At 30.8% G+C, this 22,991-nt stretch overlaps 1 protein-coding gene across 1 annotated transcript; it reads right to left on the bottom strand.

Annotated features, from left to right (window-relative positions):
* Positions 1-1,989: 1,989 nt before the first annotated feature.
* LOC134717571 (tripartite motif-containing protein 46-like) lies at positions 1,990-22,194 on the bottom strand. Its single transcript, XM_063580063.1, has 13 exons — positions 21,428-22,194; positions 20,575-20,631; positions 14,774-14,839; positions 13,701-13,704; positions 11,803-11,805; positions 10,683-10,685; positions 9,218-9,220; positions 7,802-7,804; positions 6,592-6,597; positions 5,110-5,112; positions 3,636-3,641; positions 3,197-3,211; positions 1,990-2,064 (listed from the first exon to the last, which is right to left on the bottom strand). Exons 1-13 carry the CDS (start codon positions 22,192-22,194, stop codon positions 1,990-1,992), a joined length of 1,011 nt encoding a protein of 336 aa, XP_063436133.1.
* Between the last annotated feature and the right edge of the window lie 797 nt (positions 22,195-22,991).

Here is a 22,991-nt window from a genome sequence, read left to right as displayed (position 1 = left end):
CAATAAATTGAGTGGTAGAGATGAGTTGGGCACCATGGTCACTATATAAAGCTCTATTACATATTTCATGATAAAATCTTGAAATTTAGATGGCGGTGAAGTTTTCAAATTGCCTGTTTTTTTCACAAGTGTCTGAAACTAATTAGATGTCAGAATCTTTTGATGTTAGTTAATGTTTCAAATAGTGTGGTCAAATCAATTATCTCTAAATCAATTTTCCAATGCAATCTTACCAGCTATTAATTTGCTGTTTGTGCTTTTGATCCTATCATTTTGACATTTTCAACTTATTAACATTAACAATATATAATAATGAAAAATTAAATTACTAAAAATGTATCCTGAAATTTTTTTTGATGTGTTTAGAAGAAATGGCATTTTATCTTCCACCTGTTAAATTCATGTATACTTTAGGTTTATCTTATTTTCATAAAAAAAAAACACACACTTATTTGCTTTTATGACAGATATACATCTTTTTAAAGTAAAATTATGATATGGGAAGGGTTGGGTACGTGCTAGATCCAAATTCGCATGGAAATAATGTTGTAAGCCATATATAATTATATAAACGGTAGTCCAAATAATTATGACATCTTTGAAGGCTATTTTAAATTTTGCTTTGACGCCTCCCATTAATGAAAGGCGTAAAAGAAAACAATACAATAGCCTTTCAAGACGTCATAGTTATTAGGACTAATATACAAGGGTAAACCTACAAAAATGTAGTTTTTAATCAGTAATATGTTAGGACCTATCTTTTAGATACGCTTCTCTTGGTTACGACTGCAAATTGTATAGACATGAATTACTGAGTAGAATCCTGGAATTCCAGACAATTTTGGCAATGCATTATGGTGAAAATATTTCCATGGAATTTTTATTTCACAACTGATGTCTTCCATAAGGGGGTGGCTTATTTCTGGAAAAGTTATAGTTTCTCAATAATAAAACAATCACTAATCTGTCATTAACTAATCCCTTATCCATCAGTCATCGGTCTTAAATCGATCACTTATCTTATCGATCACTAATCGATCAAACTCCCGAGAGAGTTTGATCGATTACTGATCGATGACTTTAAGTCATCAATCGATTACTGATCAAATATGATCGATTAGTGTTCGATTACCGATCTGGTCGATTTGTTAAGTCTGGTTACATGTACTTAAATACAGCAGTGTCTGGGTACGCGGAACACAGTTCACATTCAGAAATAAAAACAAATCCAAGGATATAATTCGCCAACCAGACAAAGAACAAACTCTGAATAATAGTATTTGTATGCAGCAATTCCTGAAATGTTCATTAGTCAGCAATTTCAATAAAATATCCAATCAATAATTGAAATCTTTGTTTATATACGATTTTCCCGGAGTTGGGTTTTTTCTTTTGTCATGACTCAGTTTATAATATGCTGCTGCTTGAAATGAAGGTTTGAGCAGAATTTTTTTTAAATGGAAATGATGAGCTCCTATCTTAAAAGCTTAACTGACGCCCTGTTGATAACGTTGACCGTTATGTTATCGTTTTGTCAAATCAAACCACGCTTATGTTGCCAGATTAAGCCACAATACCGTGTTTTATTCGCCAGTTACTAAAAACAACGTATCATTGAATATTTATATCATGAACAACATGATAAATTTATATGTTCACTACATGTTTCCCTGACATATATTTGTTATTTGAACCTTTGTATGATCCCTCCTAGTGAACAAACAAGACTGATGTTGAAGTCAGAAGCCCTACAAGCTTATAATCTGGAGTTTTGATAGTGTATTTAAAACATTTGTTAGGCTTTAAACTCTATACATGACTTGGATAATGATAAAACTACTCCTGACAGAAACAACATTTTAGTGAACGTTTTGCAAAGATTATTTTATTCGTAGCTATAATCATAAATTATATCAATAAAAAAATATGTACATACAAAATAAAAACATTAGGTTTTTTTGTCCTGTTAGTTGAGAAGGAAATACATTTCTACTTCTGTTTCTTTGTCTGGCAAATGCTTGTTACAGACTGTCTCTTTACTTTTCCTGGATATACCTCACAGTTCTGAAAACATGAATACCATGGACAAATATTATCATTATAATGTATGCACTATAAATACATTATATCATTACAAAATAATCGTACTAGTATAAATTTGTTGTTATTTGTACAGATTGTACTCTATGTGATTTGATTGCAATTGATTAATTCTTCATGAAACTAAACAGTGTGTGTATGTTTTGCTAAATCATTGTGAGTCTTTTAGTCCGGACGTGGTTGGTTGAAGCTATTTAATGACTAATTGGTTTATATACTAACTAAATCAGGCGAGACTGTTGGTCGTGTTGGTCCCGTTGCATGCTTTTGCATTTTGTAATGATTTGACTAGATAAATAGTAGGTTTTGATGTTGACATTTGGTTTTTATTGTACAAAAGTCATAGAAGTCAAAGCTTCCGATTTGTTGAACATCGTACTCTATTGATCAAGTTGTATTCAAGACACCTTTTACATTTTTTTAACAGCATATGTTAGTTCTGTATAATATTGATTTCTTTAGCTTATATTTATACCTTATACGTTGAAATGTTCTTTGTTCGGTGAATAGATATCAAGTACACTAACTTACCAATCGTTTTAAATGGAAACAAGTTATGTCAGGACAGTCATTTAAACTAACTAAACAATAAGACAAGTGTCCTTCTAAAGAATATATTTGTAAACATAAAGTATGTCATCCGTCTTCTATCGTGTCTCTATGAAACGCAAGTGAAAAGATTTTTCTGCAGCAAAAATAACATAGAATATGTGGTTTGATTTTTAAACGAGACAATTCTCCAAGAGAAACCGAATGACAAAAAAATTATAAGTCACATAACCTTCTTTAACAACGAGCCCCGAAATGACAAATGTAAAACAAGAGACTAACGGCCTAATTTTTGTTCAAAACGAAAAAACAAATATGTGAATTACAGGCTGTTCACTTGTGATAGGCACATACTCATAATAACATTAAGTAATGTCTATCATATGCTAAATGGAAGAATAAAACAATAATACGCATGTCATATTTAATTTAATTGATAAACTAAATAAATACTTTAATCTCTACGTCGTTGTATGACGAATTCATACTATGAACTTAAAGTCATCGAAGAGCAATATGGATTGTATGTTTTATCTGCAGTACTTACCCGCCACATGAACATCTACAATGAGAAAAAAAACACTTAATTATATAAAACATGTCGCTCGGACATCCTTATTGAACTTTGCGTTAATTGGTTCAACAGTTAAAATAAATGTATAGTTATTTAATGATGAAACATAAGATATTCATTGGATTTAAAGCTTAAGATATGAACGTTCTAATATAAGTCACAATACATAAGTATTGGAGAAAATTATGGAATATGTGTAATCATCACTATCTGATATTATTCTTAAAAAAAACAGAATTCAAAATATCGCCTGGCTTCTTATAACCTTTATATAAGAATGCTTTTTTTTGGAACTGGCTTATATTTTCCCATTCTTTAAAACACCACACACACAATTAGCTATATGATGTCTATTCATTCTTTTTGTTTGGTAAACTTATCACTATATACTTATCTGTTACATAACACTTACCGAGAACTGAAAAATATAAAAAAAAGTTTGAAATCTAAGGAAAAACTTTACAAAATCCAGATACACATAAAACATCTTCTCAAAACATCAATTATCAATTTGCTAATTTTTAAATATTGCTTTAAATTGCTTGTTTGTTGCTTAGATGAAACTGTGTGAATATTGTCGCTAGTTAAACGATGCTTAAATATAAAACAAAATGACAAACTAAGTTGTTAACATGACTATCTCCCCCCAAAAAAGTAAATGACTGTTCAAAACGTTTATCGCTCTTGTACTCTGTACTTGTTTTGGCTTTCAAACTTTTTACATCTGAGCATAGTTTTGTGAGGACGTAACGCACGTCTGACGTATACATTTATTTTTCACTTGGTACCCTTTGATGGCTATTATTCGTTTGTTTCTCTGTCCTATTTTTCTTCGATTTATCTATTGTAGCCCTGTCGTGTAATGTTGTCATTTTAATGTTATTATTAACATTACCATTAAAACGGGAGGTTTGACATGCCACAAAAACAGGTTTAACCCACCATTATTTCATAGAATGCCTTTTACAAAGTCGGGAAAATGGCCATTGTTACTGTATAGTTCGTTTCTGTGTGTGTTACATTTGGTGTTGAGTTTCTGTTGTAACGTAGTTCTCTTATATTTGATACGTTTCACTCAGCTTTAGTTTATAACCCAGATTTGTATTTTTCTGTCTCTGTCGATTTATTAATTTCGAACAGCAGTATACTATTGTTGCCTTCATTTGAGACAAAACAAATCATAATAGCATCAACTCTGTATGTGTTTTCTTTATATGATGCTTATGGTAATCATAGCAATCATAGTACTGTAGCAAAAAATCTGAACTAATTATGTCTGACTTGTTCCGCTTCGTCAAGTGCACGGTACTTTTATCAACATAAGCGCTTCAGGCGTTTTGAATTTTTAAAGTGTTTTGCTTTTTTTGATAGACAGAATAATTATGGAAATTCAAAACATACAGAATTGCTGACATTCTTTTCAACATATGTTTACAACACACTGGCTGTACACATAAACAAGCACATGGCTCAAGCTTTAAAAACTCAGTCTTGAATATCTTATCATGTCTAATCACTTAACAAACAGTAAACTCACATAAATACTGAACTTCGAGTAAAATTCAAAACGGAAGTAATCTAATCAATTTATTCTCATATTTGAAAAGCTGAGAGCTGTTATTTAAGAACACAAATGCTGTGATATTACTTTCAATCTTTATAAAAGGGTTTAAAAAAAAACCCACAGACAATGGTTATCTACTAACAAATGTCCATTCTCAATTTTATTTAAAACACTTCTAAACTAATTTTCTTCATAAAATGGTACTAGTATGTTTATTGTTTAACTTTACTACTCTGCTAACGCCATTGTATAACTATCGTTATATTATAACTTGCATATATAATTGTTTTCAATACTTATCTGTTTGCTACTTGACACTTACCAGCTGAAAAATTAAAAAAATAATCACTAAATACAGCATAATATTGAATTATAATTCAAAAACGAATAAAGTTGACCTTGAGTTGATTTAACCATTTTTAAGTATGTTGATATGTCAAAACAGCTCTCCAAATAAATTTGTTTTTATACTTTTTTATTTCACCATCTCTGCTTTCAGTGTTTCTCATGCAGTATAATCCATGAAAGAGGGCTGAAAGGTACCAGATAGTCAAACTCAAGAATTGAAAATTTCTCATTTATTCCGCTTTGTGTTAAAACATGACTCAAAATATTGATTTTGTTTTTGTGTATACTGCTGTTTGTCATGGTATTGTCTCCTTGTAGACGAACCTGTCTGAGATACAACATTAAGTTGATATGATTTTTTATTAATCTAATAGTCTACTACTACCATTTTAACAAAACCTTATATTATAAATTACTAATGTCCATATCTATGTGTTTGCCTAACTTGACACTAACTTGAGGGACAACTTATAGAACTATAACCACAGAAAACAGCATACAATTTAGCAGTGAGAGATAACAACGACAATATAAGAATACCATAGGTAGTTGTGATAGTAGAATATTTTGAAGCCAGATTATTGAATTAGTATATAAATCAAGCATGGCAAACATTGGAATGTGATAAACAGTATGTGTATGCATTAAACGTGTCGCTTTTTAAAGTTAGAAATCATTTGAGAACTAAGGTTGCACCACACAAAAGTTAAGTTGAACTGAGGTTGAGTAAACTTGTTTCACTTATGCTTTTTATGGTCTAATATTTCAACTGTTCCGGTTATCATATGTCATTGGCTTAAAACATTTCTGGTTTTACCATTTTTAACGATACCCTAAATCTTCCGACTCTTTTGTAGTCGTTATGCACGTCTGTGTGACATTATTTAAATGGTATGTGTATTGTATTGCCTAGCTATTTTAATAACAACATTACATCAAACAACTTCTATTATGAATTGCATAATTTATGTGATTTTTGTTTTTATACACCAAGACTTTCGAAAGACACTTTGGTGTTTTCATCCTAAAACAAGTTGACGTAAGGTAGTTTTAATCAAAGATAAATAAGTACGAATCGACAATTGTGAATTAAAATAACATACTATATGAAGTGCCTAAATGAAACACAAGATGCAAGATTTACTGTATAACATAACGTTTTAAATAATGTAAAAAAATTGTTGCTACATCAAAATGCCATATCAATTCTCATATAATAGATAACGTGGCTCCTTAAAATGGGTTGTATCATTTTAGAACAAAACAGTACCATGAATGTGTGTACGTACACTATACACTTATACCATAAACTAAAGGATAAAAGAGGGACGAACTTTTTTTTAATATATTTTCCCATTTACTAAAAAATATCAGATACAATTTTCAATATCACATGCTGTTTTATTTTTCATTTTGTTTAAACTTATCACAACATACTTATATGGTTGGTACTTACAGGTCCCTGAAAAAAAGAAATATAATTTCAATTAAGATCGAATGAATAGTTTGAGAGAACAACGAAAGGGAAAATACTCATCTAAAAACATCAGATACAACGTTTTACTTGTGCATATTAAGTTCAGCATTTTGTCTGGAAATGTTAATCATATTTAGAAGATACTGTAGTTTCCTAAATGTGAGAGCTATCACAAAAAAGTAAAAATATACAAATAAAAAGCAAATTAAATGATAAAAATGAATATTCTCTCCCATAATAATTGTAAATGGATATTGAAAGCTCATTGATTATATATTATGAAATTATAACAATCATGATAACAAAATACTTCTGTATGTTTTTTTTATTCTATGGTATCCAGTTGTTAATTATATAACAATCATGTTAGAAAAAACCAATACAAACGAGTTCTTACTTTTATCAATTACGTCACTCTGTAATATATTAATTGGCGAGAAAAAAAACCTTAGAATTGGATTATTTACGATAAAACACTAACAACAAAGACTATCTGATAAGCAAAGTTTTAATAACTATCTATGATGAGTTTATTTATGGATTTATCAGATATTTCACATTGTATACAAAACGATATTATACAGTATTAATAAAGCCCAAGTTTCATAAAAATCAATGCAGGTTTAAAAATATTGCAAGTAAAACTAAATTAATTCAAAACCATCTATAAGAAAAAGACTGCAAATGAACATATATTTTAAAAACCTTATTTCTGAATCATAAATATCTTCTGCCAAAGTTTTTAAGACTATCCTATGAAGGTTTGACAAATTATCGGATATGTAACAAACGTTAACCCTAGACTCTTAACTAACATCCTCAAAAAAAAGTTGTCCTAGTGATAGTTCAACCAGTTTTGAGTATGTTCTCTATTTTTATTTAAAACTGTATTGGCTTTCATCGTCTCTAAAATTACCTTGTCTTTTGGGTTGTTTTTTTACTGTTGTTTGTCTCTTTATTATTTTGCCATGGTATTTGTTTAGTTTACATTTTACTAATGATTTTGAATGTCTCTCTATTATCTTCCTCCTCTTTAAAGATGGAGCGTGCATCTGAGATACGTCATGTAAGTTGTGGGATTATTGTTTTACTTAACTATGTTACCACCAACATTGCATCAAAAGCCTTACATTATAAATTGTCTATGTAAATGTACGCTATACTTATCTGTTTTCTACTTAAAACTTACGAGCTGTAAACAAATAATAATAATTATAAATTAGAGCATACAATTCTGCAATGAACTAACCAACTTTAATGGAATTAGTTGAATACGTAATAAAAATATAAAAAAAACATTTTGTTAAATGACAGTTTCTTCTATTATACTCCTGATTGACTAATACGAAGGAGACAATTAATTCTATGACAGGGCTGAGCAGGATACCATGTATTTGAACGTCACTATCTGGTGAAGACTTATCAAGAATCGGTTATTTAAAAGGACAATCATATATTCAATTTAAATTAAATAATGATGCCAAATAACTTCAACAGTTTTGGTTATTATATGTCATAAGTTTTATCCATTTTTGATTTTGTATTTTCAATGAAGGTAAATCTAGAAGACAGGAAATGACATCATATTACGTTTTGTTCTGTAAACTGTTGTTTATCTGTATGTCTCACTAGGATTTAGCCATAGCGGTGCAAGTTTATATCCGACCAATGCTGTTGAATCTCTCTTTCGCCATTTTATTAGACAGAACGAGTCTCACATATATTATAATTATGGTACTGTATGTTTATTGCTTAACCTCACTACACGTATAACACTTTATGTAATGTAGATATATAGAAAACAACACAATACTGATTGTTGTATTTTGTAATCATTTGATTGTATTTTTGTCGTTCTTGGTACAATAACGTTAGGAGTTTGAATGTATCTTGGTATCGGTTGCCTCTTTTGTAGACACACCGCACGGCTATCATATATCATATTATAGGCATGCTTATTGTTTAACTTTACACACTTGCATTACTCTCTTTATATAATGAACTATAGTATATATAATTATACTTTTCTGTTTGTTACTTGACACTTACACACGCTGAACACAAATCAGTCAAATCAATTATTATAGTAAACAGCAAATCATTCAGCCAAAAACAAAAATCGTCATTGAATTTAATTAAAAAAGTAATGCAATAAAAGTACATCACTTTGAGACTATCGAGTGTTCTGTCAGATAATTCAATAGTAAAGTCATTACTATGAATTAGATTTTGTTTTCTCATCTTGCCTAATAGTTATGTTGATGATTTCAAATTTTAGAGCTATGCTCACGTCTACCATACATCATTTTAATGGTTTATACAATGTTCACTATTACTTAACTAATTTGTACATATAGCTTTATATAATGACCTACATATACCATTATACACTATACTTATCTGTTTTCTACGTGACACCTACTTGTTTTCTCTCATTCGATATACGATTTTCGAACAGCGGTACTGAGAAAATTTCTCTCTTACAATGGTATGTTTATTGTTTAACTTTGCAACTCTTCTAACACCTTTATATACATGTTATCACATTTTAAAGTGCATATTATATAAGTGTAAATTACTTATCTGTATGCTACTTGACACTTACCGCCTGAAACAATCAAATAAATAACCATTAAAAACAGCATACCATTTAGAAAAAAATTAAGTTGTCTCCAATATAATTATAGGAATAAATAGTAATGTGAAAGGAGAAAATTGTAGATGACAGTTTGTTTTTGTCATATTTTTGAAAAGTATAGTCAATAAGATATAATGATGCCAGTTATTGCAATGTAAAAGTTGTGTGATTTGGCGCTTTGTACATTTATAATTTGTTAAGAAACCTAAACAAAATGGACGTCAGGTCGATATAATCATATTGATGTGTGTTTTCCAAGGACATATACTTCAATGGAGAGACGAAAGATACCAAAGGGACAGTCAAACTCATAAATCTAAAACAAACTGACAACAGTTTTGGTAACTATACAGGTTTACACATTTCTGCTTTAATGACGGTAAATGTATTAATCAGTGCATGAAATCACACAATTTGTTTGACGACTGTTGTTGGTGTTTTTGTAGGACTAGGATTAAGCCATGGTGTCAGTTTATATTCAACCAATGCATTGGAATGTCTTTTTGGTATCGTTCGCCTCATTTGAAGACGACTCGCGAGTCTCACATACATCACGTTAATGACATGTGTATTGTTTTACTTTTATTACTGAATTAATCACACGTTATGTAATGAAGATGAAGATACATATAGTAAACAACGCAATCCTGATTGTTGTATTTTGTATTCATTTGGTTGTCTTTTTGTCGTTCTGGGTACTAAATTATAACGTTATGCGCTTGAATGTCTCTTGGTGTCTCCCGCCTCTTTTGTAGACATAACGTAACGGCTATCATACATCATATTATACGCATGCTCATTGTTTTACTTAACATATTTGTATTACTCTCTTTATATAATGTACTATAGTATATATAATTATACATTTCTGTTTGTTACTTGACACTTACACGCTGAACAAAAATCAGTCAAAATAATCAGTATAGTGAACAGCAAATCATTCAGGCAAAAGCAAAAATCGCTATTGGATTTAATTAAAAAACGTAATGCAATAAAAGTACATCATTTCGAGACTATTGAGTGTTCTGTCAGATAATTCAAAAGTAAAGTCATTACTATGAGTTAGATTTTGTTTTCTCATCTTGCCTAATAGTTATGTTGATGATTTCAAATTTTAGAGCTATGCTCACGTCTACCATACATCATTTTGATGGTTTATCTAATGTTCACTATTACTTAACTAATTGGTACATATATCTGTATATAATGACCTACATATACCATTATACGCTATACTTATCTGGTTTCTACGTGACACCTACTTGTTTTCTCTCATTCGATATACGACTTTCGAACAGCGGTATTGAGAATATTTCTCTCTTAAAATTGTATGTTCTTTGTTTAACTTTGCAACTCTACTAATACCGTTATAAACATATTAATTCATTTTGAAGTGCACGTTATACTCATCTGTTTGCTACTTGAAACTTACCAACTGAAATAATCAAATAAATAACCATATAATACAGCATACCATATAACACTAAATTAAGTTATCTTCAATATAATTAATTGAATAAATTGTAATGTGATAGGAGAAAATTTTTAGATGACGGTTTGTTTTTGTCATATTTTTTTAAAGTATAGTCAATAAAATATAATGATGCCAGTTATTTAAAAGTAACAGTTGTGTGATTTGGCGCTTTAAACATTTATAATTTGTTAAGAAACCAAAACAAAATGACGACAGGTCGATATAATCATAGTGATGTTTGTTTTCCAAGGACATATACTTCAACAGTTTTGGTAATTATACGTCATAGGTTTGCACATTTCTGCTTTCAACATTTCCAATGACGGTAAATTTATAAATCAGTGCATCAAATCACACCATGTTTTTGTTTGACGACTGTTGTTTGTCTTTTTGTGGGAATAAGATTAAGCCATGGCGGTGTCAGTTTGTATTCGACCTATGCATTTTAATGTCTCTTTGGTATCTTTCGTTTTTCTGTAGACCCGCGAGTCTCACATACATCACGTTAATGGCATTTGTATTGTTTCACTCTATGTCATGCAGATACATACAGAAAACAACGCAATCTTGATTGTTGTATTTTGTATTCATTTCCTAGTATTTTTGTCGTTCTAGGTACAATGACGTTATGAGTTTGAATGTTTCTTTGGTATCTTCCGCCTCTTTTGTATAAACTTTGGTTTACTATCTTTATATAATGAACTACAGTGTATACAACTATACTTTTCTGTTTGTTACTAACACTTACAGATTGAACAAAAATTAGTAAAAGTATTCATCATACAGCAAATCATTTTGCCAAAAAACAAATCGGCATTGGATTAAATTGAAAAAGTAATGCAATAAAAGTACAACATTTTGAGAATATCGAGTGTTCTGTCAGATAATTGAATAGTAAAGTCATTACTATGAGTTTAATTTGTTTTCTCATGTTTCCTCATAGTGATTGAGATTATTTCAAATTGTAAAGCTACCTAACTAATTTATATAAATATCTGTATATTCCAACACAAACAAACAAACAAACCAACAAATATAATATTACGCTATACTTATCTGTTTTCTACTTGACACTTACAACCTGAAAATATCAAATAAATAATTATAAAAAATTGATAAATAGACTAAATGTAATTGAACAAGTAATGCAGTAACATGGTGAGTGTGCGGTGCAAACCCTGCAATGTTTACGTGCTGTATAAATAGGAATGTGACAAATGAACAAAAATTCGACATGACACTTCTATATTTTTACTTAGTGTTTTGTCCGAGCAACATTTGATTTACCTATCCGATATGGTAACTAGATAGAAAAAACTTTTACGAGACAACATTTGATTTACCTATCCGATATGGTAACTAGATGGAAAAAACTTTTAACCACAGTTAAATTAAAGTGGACACATAGTAAACGTCGCAGAGTGTCTTTATCAACGTGACAACATTATTCATTAATCTTTTTTTCATGAATTTTTAACTTGTAAAACCTTGTATTTATATATGTGCAATTAATCTCACAACGTTAGTACATCAACATGCTTTTTTTTGTTTGATATGTGTTTCTTTGTATCTCTATAGTATAAACAATGATGTTTTTTTGTTGTTGTTCCTGTTTCTTTTTATATTTCTAAGACATGTGGTTCCCAGTTTATTATGGATATATAAGTTTGACTGTCATTCTGGTATCTTTCGCCCCGTTTTTTGGTACATGCATTCACTAATGAAGAAAATGATGAATTACACTTTGTTTTATAACTAGCTGAACCTATTAATCGTATTACAGTATCATATGATTCGAATAAATTGACAACAATATGCACGGGTGAGCAAAATAAAAGACACAATGGCTTAAAATGGGACTTGTTTTCGATTACAGTATAATAGACGTTAAATGTTTATTTTCTCGGAATATGTTTTAAACCTACTACAATGGGCAATCGAAAATCATAAAAACCAACAACAACATACACCATAGCAAAGAAAAATTAAAAAAAAGCAAAACAACACGTTTGATAAAAAAAACAAAGAACACTTAGACCTAGCCGTCGTCGTGTTGCTCAAGTCACAATCTATTGTAAGCTTATTTTTGGAACAATTTGACGAATTGTGAATTTTTAATATTTGTCTTTTACAATAGACGTCGTAGATCATACTTACTTATCAGTTCTATCTTCCCTTCTGAAAGATGAAACAGATCATTGGTATCAATTACACATTCTAAATAAAATTACTGATATATAAGTTGCTGTTTATCCAGAAAACATTTCCGAAGCAATACTAATAGTTTCTATAAATTTAGGAAAGTTTACTTTATTTTACCACCTATTGTTGAATGGTATTGTGAGCTAATCATTTAAAATCGTTATGGATGAATATTACATTATTATAAGATAACTTTGGCGGCATCAACCTTTCTACATCTGACAATTAATGATTCAAAAGTGATAATTGAGTCAGCAAATAAAAGGGTCTGAAATTTAATGCCAACGTAAATCGTCTAAATTCACAAATTTGTGCTGCGTTTAGAGCTTTACGTCATCTACATTATGCCGTTTCAGCGTTTTTAAATAATTTATGTGAAACATACCCAACGAAAAAGGAAAATGTCGAGTAGTTTGTAATAAATTTCAATGTAAAAATATTCTTAGTCGTTTATGGTTGAGGATTTTGGTTAAGCTGTTCATTTTTTCTCTAAATATTTCATCCAAACAAAACTGCAATATTGTACAAATGAGTATTGTATTGCTTGACCTTTCGACAATTGTCATCACACCATATATGTCTCACTCTAAGATTAACTACAAAGTAAAATGGAAAATCGAAATATAAATGTGTCAAAAAGACAACAACCCGACAAAAAGGAGAGAACATGTAAGGCAACCTATGGGTCTTAAAGACAACGAGGTAATCCTGCGCTGGCGTTAACTGGCCTCTTAACAAAACGTTTGTACTAACTTAGTTCCATTGATGTCAAACCAAACTGCAAAACACATACATTCACTGAAATTAAATTTGAAAAAGACTAACAAAGGCTAAGAGGTTCCTGAATTTGGACAGGTGCAAACATCTGTTCAATGTCGACACAACAAACACACAGTTATCCAGACAGTGCCAATAACGACATCAGTAGTTTTCCGCAGTTCAACGTCATAAATATTTTGAGAGAAAACAAATCCCGGTAACAAACCTAAAACTGAGAGTCCCACACCAATTATAAGAAGTCACAATGAAACAAAAGAAACACTGAACTGCAATAAAAACAAAGGGCAATGCAACATACATAGAACCCAACTATTTGAATACAATTTCAATATTCCTGACTTGAAACAGAACATTTTTATAGCCATTGGTGTGTTGAATCGAGTTTTAAGTCTAAACAAACCTCGCGCGCTTAACTCAATTTAAAAGAGTCTGATGTCAGAAAAGGTAACTAAAAAAACCTATGCAAAATGCCAGTGATGCGTATATCAACAAAGACAGTTACTGACATGCATGCAAGCTGTAGACCACATATTAACTGATTAATAAATGAATTTCATTTTGGTCTTTTGTGGATAGTTGTCTCTTTGGCAATCATACCACATCTTCTTTTTTATATTCTCCATATTATGCAAATCATGCAAATCATGCATAATACCCGTGAATGATTTAGTATCAAACCACCAAATGCGCCCTATGAGTGATTAAATATGAGTACCAAAATATGGCGTCTAGTATTATTAGTATACATCTATTTTCATCACTGCTGACGCAGGCGAACCTATGTTGCTCATTACATTTGTGTAAATTATTTACAAGTTAACAGATATGATGCTGCTCTATATCACTCTTATTGGTTTGTTCATCGATGTTTCTTATTGATTTCTTAAACAGTCCAAACATCTGTGTGGCGCAAGCCAAATACACATGACACCAGTTGCATTTTTCGAGATAAAAGCCCCATGTATTTTGCACTTCATTGACACTTTGAAATCATACATTTGATACGCTAAATGATATAGATGTACAACTTTGTGTTATGTCCATAGAAACAATTAAAATGAACTTACCCACACTTGGTACATCTGTACAGGTATTTTCCTTGCACCTTTGGTATCACATCCTGTTTGTAATCACTATAATGAGCAACACAATTGATTGACTTAAAATTTACTCTATTCTAAGATAATATTAAAATCCAACAAGCTATTACTAACTGATACACACATAAACAGTGCAAAAATATCATAAAAGCATTTGAAATATATACAAGAGTCATAAACCAAATTAATGAATCTCGAATGAATTGAAATGATAATCTATATAAAAATAAATCAACTTACACCTGGACAGAGATACATTTGTTTTACTAGAAAGATATATTGCTTTACTTCAGAGATGTTTTCTATGGTTCAGTGTAGAACAGAAGCTGTTTACCCACAAAGAGTATCACAGTTCACCATGTGTTGTCGTTACGTAGAACAGAAGCTGTTAACCCACAAAGAGTATCACAGTTCACCATGTGTTGTCGTTACGTAGAACAGAAGCTGTTTACCCACAAAGAGTATCACAGTTCACCATTTGTTGTCGTTACGTAGTATACGTAATGTTTGACAAGAACTTATAATTAACTTCGACTTTTATTTAGCTGTAATGGTCGTATTGGTGTATGTCGTTCCTTTAAACAAAATTAGATGACATCAACCAAAACAATATATTCAATTTGAGGTCATATATATTTTATCTTTCCAATCCTTATAGAATTATTTCTGATTGCATACGTTTTTCCCTCTATTTCCCCGTCTTTCCTACAGACACTTACAAACTGAATGAAATGACGAACTATTTTAATTTAACCATTCATAAAACAGCATATGTGTAATCTCGTTTCAACTTGTTGAAGAAATATATACAATTACTCAAATCATTTTGTAATGACTGATAGTTCTCAATTATACCATACTATCGAAACCTCTTGTACTAATTTCATATGCATTTCGGAAATGTAACTGATAGAATCATTCACCCCGTCAACAAAATTCGATTGTGAAAGTGACTACTGAATTCGTTAATTTCTGTATCAGCAGTCGATTGTGAATAGGGTAAATGTGACTGCTGAAATTTTTTACCCCTTCAATGTGAATGTGAATGCTGGCGTAGTTGAACTGTTTATTGACAGTCGATTGCGAATAACTTTGTGAATCAATAATAATTTTTATGGTAAAAAGAGGTGACAATATCACAAATAGTGCGGTGACAGAAGTGTAAAAAGTCGTTTAGATCGCGAGTTTAATCTCCCAAATAAAACACGGCTAAAAATTGTCTTAACTTAAAGACAAATATGTCTTTTTTTATTTTTGCCCTGTCGTCAAAATTTCGTACGGTCACATTTTTCTAAAAAGTCGTTTTAATGACTAGTAGTATATTTGAGAGTTTCAACCCCCCTTTTTCAAAATAAAAAAAATGTGTATGTTTGCTTACATTTAATTGAAATGGTTTTTACTGGAGCTATTTTTATATGTCAAAGTATTCTATTCAGTATTTTATTTTCTTCTAATCTATGAAATTTGCGAAGTTTTGACTATTTAAAATCGAGGTAATTTTAATTGCAAATTCAGACCCAAACTTTAGTTTCTTCTTCATAGTAGTAATAAACATTAACCCATAATATTTTAAGCATATAATATTTCATAAAACTAGTAAGTGATAACAATTTCGGAACCAAAATATCAAAGAAACCTTACGAAATCAATGAAAAAAGAATGGAGTAAAAAACTTCAATTTCAACATTGAACTCAATCACTTGCCTTCCGTCACATATTGTGTATTAGTCAATAATTTGATCTCAACTGAAATATGAAATAACTACCTTCTTTGCTTTATATACGCATGGTTTCAATTAAAGTGCACTGATATATGCCACATACTTTGTTTGTATATGTTTGTATTCTATAATTTCTTCTAAAACATCAAAAAAGACTTATTGTAAAATCAAAATAATTAACGGATAGTTTCAGGAAATATTCCGTGATATGTTAAGTTCGTTCCAACTTGCTCCATTATAAGTCTAAAGAAAAGGCAAAAGTCGTTAAATTTTATGCAGTGCTTAATATGCCAAAAATTATTTTACTAGTATAGGGAAGTCGATTTTGAATCTGCACTTGAATAAAAGATTGGATGAGGTGAACATCAAGATGTTGCATGCGGAAGCTGTTAATTTAAAGAACTCTGTGCAGGAAGTTTATAGTTGTTCATGTTAGAAAAGTTACACAAGTAAATATATTTGTTCCCCCTTTTAGAGTGAGGAAGCTTCTATCTGTCATTTAATTTCGACATAAAATTATCGGACTGTTGTCCCTCAGTTTCGGGTATTTGTACGCGTTCTATAAAGCAGTCGTTCAACTGGAGCGCTTGTATATTTTGCTGCAACAAAACATTTTAGTAAGATCAAAAACAACTGAAGTTTAAATCAGATGAGCGTATCAAGAATGTTTTATTCGTGTTAGATAAGGTTAAAGTTGAGAACAGTTTCCCGTCCATCTTTTAAACTTCAAGCACTCTGTCATAACGGTTGTATTACAAAAATATTTGCTATAAACGAAAAAAACAAAAACAAATCGAAACCCGTAGAAGCAGATATTTCGGATCTCGATACTGCTTTTACTAATTTTAGTTTGGCTATGGAGGACGAATCAATGGTCATTCCTCATGACACCGTTACTTGATAAATATAGATCTTTTCTTCCGGCTGATTCTTAATTTAAATATTCTACTTGTAAAATGCTGTCTAAACTCATTGATTTCTATAGAAATTCAGTTGTCAAACATCTTCAACAAGTTCAAGGCAACTATAACATAATATTTAATAGCAAAATAACTATTTGAGATGCCATATCAACTGCTAGTCAATTGAAAACTGACCTCAAAATCTCAATGACAACTGTAATAGACATAAATAACGGACATATAATTCATTCCGCTGCAAGTTTACTTCGAAAAGACTTCGAAACTTTACAGAAGAATACCCAACTTCGGATGAATTGTCTTTTCCATCTTCAATTCGGTCAATGCCTTCGTATTCATTGCAATTTATTTTATGGTTACTCGATGAAACTGCATTCAGCCAAGACTTTTCTCTGGAAATGGCACTATAAAAATTGCGTAAATGTATACTATGACGTTTCGCGGGATGTTCGTACCTTATTGGAAATTCGGTGTAGTTGGCAAGATGCAAGTCCAATTATATAATTTTGTGATATCATATCCATTGCTATTGTACGTATTTTTAAAACTAAAGAATTTCAAAATAAAAACGAAAAAAATAATCACCGAAACAATGTTTTTTGCTGCATGCGACAAGCTTCACCTTTAAAAAAACGACGATTTTAAGGCTGTCCCGCGTAACATAATTCATTTATTGTAACCACTAAACTATCATTTTCGTCAAAACGTTTTTTCAATTATTAAACAGAATGGTTCCTTCAGTCTTTTATGCATTTTTTATGATGTTATGATGACGTCATTGAAAAACCCGCGTTCCATATAACAAGAGCAAATCTTTTTCACGGGGACAAAATTGGGATTCCAGATTTGAGAATCTCAAAACTTTTATCTAAATGATAAAAGTTTAGTATTTGCATTTACTACATCAAAGTTAATTTGCTTAATTTTATGAATTTAAAGACAAATATCCTGAAAATTGATATATAGTAATTTATGAGCGATTTTTCAAAGGCTTACAAAGTTGTCGCACCGCCATTTTTTGGCGTAAAAACGAACTCAACTCAAATGTACGTCAATTGTTTTTTATCAGTGCTCTTATAATGGTAGTACCCTATCGGTACTTGTAAAGAAAAACTCAAAATAATGTGTTTGCTATGACCAGAACTTTGCATGTGCAGAACTGTGGCCATGAGTGAAATTGGTAGAAATATTAAAACATGTCTTGTGACGGTTGATCAAAATAAAGATGATGGCGATAACGGTGGATTTGGTATAAAGCTTGTTGCACTGGTACAAAATGTACCCACAGTCCCTTCCTCGAGGTTAGGGGAGTGTTGGCGCGACTTTAAAAAAGTTAAATCCCGCCACATTTTATGTGTTTTACAAGTCACGCGACGGTTATGCAGTGTTTGGTGTTTGTTTCTGTATACTATATTTGTTTGTTTCTTATTTATTTTGTATATTAATCAGGCCGTTATATTTTTCTTTTGTTTTAATTTATTCATTTCAGGAATCAATTCATTTTTTTTCAATTCTTTTATTACTTTGAATCGCAGACTATGCCGTATGAATTTTACTCATAGTTGAAGCCCGTACAGGACCTTTATTTGTTAATTTATGTCTCATTTGGTCTTATTTTAAGAGTTGTTTTATTGGCAAGCATATTACATGTTTTTTTTATATGGAATACTTTTGAAGTTTGTGGTACGTTGCAAAGGGAAAAAGAGGGGATATAGGTACAAAACCTATAATGTAATAGATATTAACCAGAGTAGAAAACACAACAACAGATACTACTATGGAAGCAGTAATAATTGTGAAAAACGAGTAGTCGATAAAAAAAACCTGAAGTATCCGCAAATTCAATTTGAGGTAATATTTGACTGTAGAGTGCTATTGCTTTGGTTTGATACCTCACCCAATATGTTAGTTTAATTTTTTTTTTTAAGTACTGTCCTGCATGACACCTATATTTTACCTGAAACTGAAAACTTTCATAAGGTTAAGGTGCTCTAAACATTTTATAGGTTGAAAACTTGATTTATGAAGTTTTGTTTATAAAACATCGTTTTAGTTGGTTTTTTTTTTAATTCTAAATGATTAAGGTTTATGTATAATAACAAACATTACTAAAGCCAAAACAGTATCATGTGTGTTTAGATAGAGTTTAGAAAAAAGAAAAAATGTCAAAATTGAAACCCTCCCGAATTTTCACAGATTTTTACATATGACCTTTGACCTCAATTTATAAAAAAAATGTGACCATATCAAGTCCTGACGACAGGCATATTATTATAGTACGCGATTTCCTCTTTCCAATGATATATTATATAGATGTGTGTTCGGTGGGGAGATTAGATTAAAATAAAATCTGCTTTCAGTCACCGCATTAAAAGAGCTCATTTCTATAGGAGAAAGGATATGACATACAAAGACTATTTACAAAAAGACAAACTACACTTAACAAAACAGTTATGTTGTTGTAAAACAGTATTTCGTCTTTTGAGTATACGTGCCTCAATAGTCCAGATAATTGTGATGAATGACTTTTATATTTTGGTTATATCGTATAAGTTTAAAGAGGTTCTATATATTTCAACTAGACAAGCAGGGACAATTTAACGAATATTAAATGCAACAACATCAAGTTACAATCGTGCTCAAGCCAGTTTGTTCTAACGTACGTAGTGGAAAAAAGAGGAGATACATAAGCCATAGAGAAATTCTATAAGTGTAAAGAGGTTTTAAATATTTCAACCTGAGAAGCAGGCACATTTTAACGAACAGTATATTTACGAAAATTAAATGCAACAAAATCTAAACTTTATTGAACATAATTGATGCTACTAGTATGCGTTTGCATATCATATGCTTTATTTACTAAAATGCAATCGTGCTCGAGCCAGTGTGTTCTAACGTACGTAGTGGAAAAAAGAGGAGAGACATTCTAATTGATTTATCGAAAAAAAAATTAAACGCTTAACTGGGGTACATTATATATAATAAAATCTTAATCAGAACCGTTGAAACGTCAAATGGCGAGGTATGCAAGAAAATAATGTGTAATTCACTCACAGATTTGATAACAAGTTTATATTGCCAAATATGTAACTTTAAAACTGTTTAATATGCACAAATATTTCCCTACCTCTTGGATGAAGGCAATTCTCTTTCTTTGTTCATGATTTGTTGTGTACGCATTTCACTGATAAAAGATAAACAGAATTTTTTTATATTTTTTTTTCATGAAATGTTCTGTCAAGTGTCAGGAGTATGACAGTTGTGAACAAATAGTAATTTTCTTTGTATTTTGGCGTTTGTTTTTGTAGCAATATAGCGTTAATGTTGTTATGTTGCTTTCCACTTGTAGTTAATGTGTGTTTCCCTCAGTTTTGTTCGGATTTTTTTCTCAGTTTAATCGATATATTACTATTGTAAAGCGGTATACTTCTTTTGTCTTTATTTCTTTTATAATATTACATAAAATACATGCAATTATAATAACATATTTAAATAACATGAAAAACAGTTATATCTGTACTAGTTTGGAAGCAAGTATTCGCTACATTGAAGACCTGTTGGTGACCTTCTGCTGTTGTTTTTTTATTTGGTCGGGTTGTTGTCTTTTTGACACATTCCCCATTTCTATTCTCAATTTTATTTTTGCATTTCTACATATGTTTACGTATTGTCGATATAGGTAAACGTACATGTATCAATACAACTTCAAATGTAAAATGCCATAGATCCTGCATTTATCTACTGGAGCACATGTTGAATCCATAATATTAAACAATAGATGTGTAATGAACGCATATTTGTATTTCATGAATTATCGCTCCTTCGTCTGTCATATTATAATTATTTCAAGACATAAGTTTATATTTCAGAATACAACATAATTTTTATTTCGCAAAAAAACGTGTCTCATTAAGATACTATGGTTATATTATACTATGTATTACGCCCACAAAATTATCAGTCATTTTTAGTAGAATTACCTGAGTATGTAGTTACCAAACAGATGTTTAACGTCGTTATCTGTTGCGGACTTCGCAGTATACCTTATGTTCGGAAACTCGGGCATTGGCTTTATCGTCAGCTTTGCAATGTCATCTGTAAGCTTCTGTAAAGACTGTAACAAATTACCATCGTTTCTGATCTTGTCGAGTTCATCAATCTGCATGTATAAATTGCTTCCTGCCTTCAAATCCATTCTAGTATCTGCCATGATCTTTGTCAATTTGTCCTTTTCTCTCCTAGATTGATCATTGACCGACGAAATCATCTCTGCAACACATTTATCAACCATAGCCTTGAGTTGTGTACCTTCTTTTGTAATAGCTTTGACTACTCCTTCCACCTTGACATCAAATTCCTTTATACCTTTTTCTATCTGCTTCATGTTTTGTGTTGACTGTTGTACTCTTATACGTAGGTATGTTGTGTTCTTCTCCTTTACCTGTTTAATGCTGTCCAGAAGCTTGGAAAAAGCATGCCCTGTGTGACTGCCAGTCACACAACTACTGCACACTACTACGTCACATGTTTTGCATACAAAACTGAAGTCCTCATTGTGGTCCTTACATTTCGATTTACCCTCCGGGATTACATCAGAGGAAGACTGGAACTGGTGAGTTTTTGATATCTTCTGCCTACTATGAAAAGTTTTACAATTTTCACAAAAGTTTTGTTCACACTCCAAACAGTATTGGGATCCTGGAGCACTTATACATATCTCACATGTTTTAGAGGCTGCCTGTGCCATTTTGGCGCTGATCGTCTTCAATGTGTAATGCACAGGTAAGGTATATAACCAATGATAACGTGTTCTATATTTGAATCAATTACGGTTATCTATGTATAATGTGTATTTAGATGATAAATTGTGAAATATTAAACTTGAATTATAACCTGAATATCATTTGAAAATTTAAGATAGTGTACAGTTATGTTAATGACATTAGTTATTGACCTGCAATCTTGACTTGATTATCATAATTTAACAATTGTATTGAATTATCTGACTTATATACCGTCAAAAATTTTTAATTTTATAAAGATTTGTAAAATTAAGTATCCTATTTTACTGACAACACAAAGGTGGGATATTCCTTTCTAATGCGTTCAGGTTTTAATACACCCTGCGGCTCATTTAGAAAGTGAAATAAAACTCACTAAATAATTTAGATATAAACCTTTTCAAAATTATTATCCATACACAATAACAATATAATTGTAACTGCATGAAGTAAGACATAAATGTATTGTTACCATCCGATAACGGTGTATGACAAATACAAGACACATTGTAAGTAATTAATTGTACCACGTAGCTTATGGAAAAGGGGGAGGGGTATGGTTATTTTCTATTTGTTATGATATTTCTATCGCGGAAAAGTTATTTTTTGAACATTTTTACTTGAATCGGATGAAAAATGCAGAAAGATTGTCTTTTGAATAGCAATACATTTCATTAAAAGATAATCAGGATATCATTATATACCATCCGCACCCGACCCTTTCGTGAGTTACGTTATTGTTATTCAATAGAATATAAGATTA

The sequence above is a fragment of the Mytilus trossulus genome, chromosome 5, assembly GCF_036588685.1.
Source record: "Mytilus trossulus isolate FHL-02 chromosome 5, PNRI_Mtr1.1.1.hap1, whole genome shotgun sequence".
Classification (NCBI taxonomy): Eukaryota; Metazoa; Mollusca; class Bivalvia; order Mytilida; family Mytilidae; genus Mytilus; species Mytilus trossulus.
Note: the sequence above shows the minus strand (reverse complement) of the source record. Positions and strands in the feature narration are given on the sequence as shown.